The sequence below is a fragment of the Pygoscelis adeliae genome, unplaced genomic scaffold (genome assembly GCF_000699105.1).
Source record: "Pygoscelis adeliae isolate BGI_AS28 unplaced genomic scaffold, ASM69910v1 Scaffold239, whole genome shotgun sequence".
NCBI lineage: Eukaryota > Metazoa > Chordata > Aves > Sphenisciformes > Spheniscidae > Pygoscelis > Pygoscelis adeliae.
This window is the reverse complement of record NW_008825537.1, coordinates 310,688-316,321: the sequence shown is the minus strand read 5'-3', so window position 1 is coordinate 316,321 and position 5,634 is coordinate 310,688. Positions and strand designations below refer to the sequence as shown.

At 61.0% G+C, this 5,634-nt stretch overlaps 1 protein-coding gene across 1 annotated transcript; it reads left to right on the top strand.

Annotated features, from left to right (window-relative positions):
* Window positions 1-3: 3 nt before the first annotated feature.
* C2CD4C (C2 calcium-dependent domain containing 4C) lies at window positions 4-660 on the top strand (the record flags this gene model as incomplete). Its single annotated transcript, XM_009331844.1, has 1 exon — window positions 4-660. A coding segment is annotated over one exon (657 nt), but the record flags the coding sequence as incomplete, so codon positions are not given.
* Between the last annotated feature and the right edge of the window lie 4,974 nt (window positions 661-5,634).

Genomic DNA, 5,634 nt, shown 5'->3' with positions numbered 1-5,634 from the left:
CCGGCTGACCCCGGCCCCGGCGCCCGGCGCCGTGGCAGGGGCCCCCCGGCTGGGGGGCAGCCGCCTGCTGCCCTGCTGCCCCTGGACCTGCCGCCGGGCCGTGACCGGGAGCACAGTCTGCAGCTCAGCCGGGGTGGGAGCCTGCGCCTGGCTGCTGAGTACGACCCCTCCAATGCCCGGCTGCGTGTGCGGCTCATCTCTGCTGAGGACCTCTACGACGCCCTCGTCGACCTGCGCAGCATCAACTGCTGTGTCTCCCTGGACCTGCCGCCGGGCCGTGACCGGGAGCACAGTCTGCAGCTCAGCCGGGGTGGGAGCCTGCGCCTGGCTGCTGAGTACGACCCCTCCAATGCCCGGCTGCGTGTGCGGCTCATCTCTGCTGAGGACCTCTACGACGCCCTCGTCGACCTGCGCAGCATCAACTGCTGTGTCTCGCTGTGCCTCAACCCCGGGAAGCTGCAGAAGCAGCGCAGCACCATTGTCAAGAACAGCCGCAACCCCGTCTTCAATGAAGACTTCTTCTTCGATGGGCTGGGCCCTGGCCATGCCAGGAAGATGTCCCTGAAGCTCAAGGTGGTCAACAAGGGCAGCAGCCTTAAGCGGGACACACTGCTGGGGGAGAAGGAGCTGCCGCTCACCACCCTCCTGTCCTGCCTGTAGGCGCTTGCTGCCAGCCCCGGAGGGAGCCTGCCTGCCTGTGGGGCTGGGATGAGGGGGAGGAGGCCGGCCCTGGCCTCGCTGGAGCAGGGTTTGGAAGGGCCCCTCAGAGGAGGGATGGGGCCATGGCAGAGCGTGGGGGTCCCTGGGGGCAGTGCTGCTGTGGGGCTCTGCCAGTACCAGCCCTCCTGTGGTGGGGCAGGCAGGTTTCAGCCTCTCCCCTCTGCTCCCTCCCTGCTCCCTCCTGGGGCTGCATCTCCTGGAGCCCAGCGGGAAGTGGGGAGCCACCGGCCCCGTCTCCACCAGGAAGGATGGATGTCACCTGCTGGGCTCTTCCCTTCCTGGTGCCCGTGGTCTTCAGCTGGCCAGCATGAACGTTGGAGGTGGGTAGATCTCTGTAGCATACTTACTGCCACCTCTCTCAAAGCCCCAGCTCCTGGAGTCAGGTGATAGCATTGATCTCAGCTTTAATTTAAAAGACAAGTTTCTAGTCTTGGAAACTGCAGAGAAAATACTGCAGAGGTGACCCAAGAGTGGGCTAAGGAAGGTGACCCTGGGGGATGAGTCAGGTTTGTGGTTTTTGAGCCTTTCCTGGACTCTTTGCAGGACTGCACAGATGTGCAAGTCGGCTTGGTCCGACACCCGCAGCCTCCTGGGACACCCTCCCTGCACACCCCCAGCAGTGTCCCCCACTGCTGACCCTCTGTGGGAAACTGCTCACGGAGCTTCAGGGGCTTTGAGTTTGCCCAAATCCAGGAGGCTGCCTGTGCCCGTCCCCTGCCCGCAGGAGGGAGGTGCCGGGGGCTGGCACTGCCATGGGTGGGCCTGGCATTCCTCACCCTGGGCACACAGGTGGTCCCAGGCAGTGTCCCAGCAGATGTGCTTGCTGACAAAAGCTGAGGCAACAGGAGTAGCTGTCCCTGAGTGCTGGTGGTCTGGCTGGCACTGGGGACATCCCCGGGTGTCGCTGGGCAGGGGGGCAGGCTGTGGCTGAGGCTTCTGTACCCTCTGCCCTCCCTTGCCTGTGGGAGGCTCGTGGGCTTGTGAGCAGCTGCACCCACCGGGCAGGAGAGACGTCTCCCATGGGGCCACAAAGCGCCCGTGCCCAGCAGGACCCAGGTCCCCGAAGGGACTGGCCTCTGCAGTTTTCCTTTGGGGTGGAGTGGGGTGCTCCCACCCCTTCCCATCCCTCCCTGCCATCCTGGTTGACCGGCTGGAGGCACTGGGAGTGGGGGAAATGCTGGTCAGGGCATTTCTGCAGGTGGATAAAACAGATGCCTTGTTGTTGTTCAGTGTGGTGTTACCCGGTGCATTGGGCTCTGCATGTTTCTGTGGAAGGGAGCTGAATTTGCAGTGCTCCCGTCCCTGCCTGTTGCAGCATGCGTGGACGCACGCACACACGTGTCCCTCTGTGTTAACCTCTGTCAGTGGCAGTTGATGTTCCTTCCTTGTCCTTTGCAGCAGATGGCAGATTTCAGTGTTGGCTATTTATATCTGAGGCTGATCTTTCCCAGCGTGTTTTACTTCTGTCTGTAAATATGTTTCAGGTACGCGAGGCATGGTTCTGATAGCGTGGTGTTTGCATGTCGGGGGGATTTGGGGTGATCGTGGCTGTTTGTCGAGCTTGTGGCTGAAAACAAACCGTGCAGGATGTAAGGAGCAGACACATCCCTCCTTCGCAGAGGATTTCCCACCTGAGGCTTCCTACTGCTCCCCCAGGAGCCAACACGGGGGATGCTCCTGGCCCCTGAGTGCCCAGGCTCGCCCTGGGGGCAGACGGGGGCTCTGGGGAGGGTGGGATGGGGCCATGTCCCTGGCCGGGAGTGAACATCCTGCCCCCAGGCAGACCCGGGGCAGGAAGGGGACCCTGCCTGGCTGGCTGCTGCCTGACAGCCCCATGCACCCCTCGCCAGTGCACTGTGGTCCCCGGGGTGCTGTGGTCCCCAGGGTGCTGTGCCTGCAAGGGCCTGGTGGGACCCAGGCGTTGCTGGGGGTGGGGAGGACCCAGCGGGCTGTGAGAGGAGGAAGAACAGGAGCTGGGCAAAGATTTTCATACTCTATGAGGGGGTTGGGGGGTGAAGCATCCCCCATGGCAGAGCTGTGTGCCTTTGGGTTTGGGGAGGGGGGATGCTGAGAGCAGGGCCCTGGGCTGCTGCATGGGTTGGGGCTGGCCCTGGGGGCAGACTGAAGAGCCTGGGGGCTTGCGCTGTTCCCCCCCGCCTGTCCCAGGGCTGCCTCGCTGGAGTTGAGTGGTGTGTGGCTGTCCGCCAAGCCCTGGGACGTGCTGCTGTGAGCCCCACTCCTGTGATGGGCAGGACGGCAGCGTGGGAGCTGGGACTGTGGCCTGGCTGGGTCTTTCCTCCCCTGTAGCTTTTTTTCTACTGTTCCTGCTTTGATATTTCTGTGGCTGGATTTAATGATGCATTTTTGGAGTGAAAAAATATATTAATACCTGAATGGAATGTTTGTTTACAGATGACTTCCCCTTTTTAGTGCAATAAAGTAATTTCTAAAACAGATGCAGGTGGTGCCCCGGCTCCTGGTTTCCCTGGGGTGTTCCCTTTGCTTTTCATTGCTGTGGCTGCAGCATCCCCCTGGCCCTGTTATCTTCCCAGACAGCTCCCTGTGCTGTGGAGGGGTGGGAGAGCAGAGCTGAGAACCCTGGGACTGCCCAGCCACGGAGCAGTGACTGCTCTTCTGGGTGGTGCTGCCCATTCCCAACAGCCTTGCAGGGGCTCAAAGCACTTGAGAAGCTCTTCCCCAGTGCTGCCGACCAGCCATGGGGTGAGGCGGGAGCAAATCTCCCAGGGGCAACAGGGGATGTGGGGAAAGGGGCTGTCCCTGCTCGGGGAGGGGGACCCGGGGCTGTCCCAGCTGGGGCAGGGATGAGCTTTGCGGGGACAGGGCTGCGGAGAGGCAGAGCCCCTTCCCGTGCTCCCACGGCAGTCCTTCCTCCCCCTCGCCGTCTCTCCCAGCCTGGCCCCTGCACTCCTTCTCGGCTGTGCTGGTGATTAAGGATATGACGATGTTTTTGTGCTCCCCGTCAGCAGCGGGCTGCGTGGGCTGGAGAGCTGCCCTCACAGGGGCCGAGCGCCCAGCACCTCCAGCCCTGGGGCTGCCCTCATGGGGGGCTCTGAGCTCCAGGAGACCCTCGGGGGGCTCTTTGGGGCACAGCTGAGCTCTGACCCCGTGACAGTGCAGGGGTGGAAGCCCTCCCTGCCGCTCTCCAAGCTTCACAGCCCTTTTCCCCTCAAAACCCTGGCACCTCAGGCCAGCTCCTGCACAGCAGTGGTGGTCTGCTCCAGCAGCGTTTTGGCGTGAAAACAAACCTGATGGTTTCTGCCCAGCCATGCCCCTGCCACGGTGCTGCTGGGATGTGTCTCCCAAGTGCTCTGCAGTGCGAGCAATGTGGGTGTCAGAGGAGCTGCTCTCGGGGCATCCCCTGGACTGTTTCCCTCCCCTGCCCCTCCAGGGAGATCCCCTGCCCGGCTCTTGGCATTGAGCAGATTACCCTGTTTTTTCCCCACCTTCCATTTCCAAATCTGCTTTTAAACAGATGCCGCTGAAGAAAAGAGGGAGGTTTGTCTGTTACCTAAATGCCATTTTTCTAATTTCCACCATTCTAATAATTTGTCATTTTTGGTAGAAATAAAGGCTGGGAGCACTAAACAGATCCACCCTCTCTCCTCCTGCCCCCACAGGGGCAGAGAAAGCAGCGTGGTGAGAGCTTGGCAGGTGCCAATAATTTAAGTAGTGCTTTTTCTAGAGGTGTAAAGCTACAGCAGTTAGCAATAAAATGAGGCTGATTAAGTTAGTCTGAACTAGAGTGGATGGGGTAAGCCTGAACACATGAAAAATCCCTGGAAAGTGTTCAACATTCAAAGTACTGGAAGCAGTCAGAGGGGTGGAGAGGGGCGTCTTGTGGGGGAAGATTTAACTCTGAATTTGTAATTGAGTCATTGTGGGAAGGAAATGTGGCTGCTTCTCTGCACCCTGGGCTGGACCCAGGAGGGCTGGGGTCGAGCTGAGACGAGCCTCTGAATTGGAAGATGCTGGTGGTGCCCCGGCGGGGAGCAGGGGGATATGTCCCCTCTCCACAGTGCAGCCCCTCGGGACAGAGGATGCCCAGATGAAGCACAGCTGTTGGAGGCTGCCAGGGGAGAGCCTGAGACCGAGGGTGGCTCTGCCCGTCGCTGGTGATGCCCACACCGAGGGATGCTCGAGCCCCGGGAGCTTTCCCCTACATGGGGGTTTCTCTGGCCGGGGGTTCCCAGGCTGATGCAGCTTGTTTGGGCAGTTTGGGCAGCACAATCTGTGCAGGAAACTGAGGCAGAGAGGGGAGATGGCTGGATGTGGAGGAGCCAGTAGCAGCTGCCATCTCCTTTACCCTTATCTCCAGAACAAGATTCACCTGGGTGAGACGTGCACACAGACATCGGCTATTTTTAGTCCCGTGTTCCCACAATGCGAGGACTCAACTTCTGAGAGAATTGCCTGGAGCTCATTTAGCTGTGTGCGTGATGGCTGGTGAGGGAGGGAAAGGGCAAATTAAGGGCTCAGTCTCATATGGGGCGTGTGGTGGGGCTGGGACTCCCCAGGGAGGGTTTCCCAGGGAGGAGGCCAGCAGGGCTGTCCCTGTGGGAGGACACCCTGTTCCTGCCCTGTACCCCAGCCGGACAGGGGGGTCCCAGGGCCGAGCACTGTCCCCAGTTGATGCTCAGGGATCCTCAGCAGGGGCTGGAGCCAGGGCAGCTTTTGGCTGAGTGGGCAGCAACGGCTGGTTCTCCTCTCCAGATTTTTGGGTGCTGTGGGGTCTGGGAGAGTCCCGAGTGCTCCCCCAGGCAGCCCTAGCCCTGCCGGGCTGTGTCATTGTGTCCCCCCCCCGCCCTGCCCCGGCTGCCGATTTACGGTTTTGTTCAGAAAAAGCATCTTTCTGTTGCCTGGCAACCCTTGGCCACCCGGTCCAGTGGCGGGCGC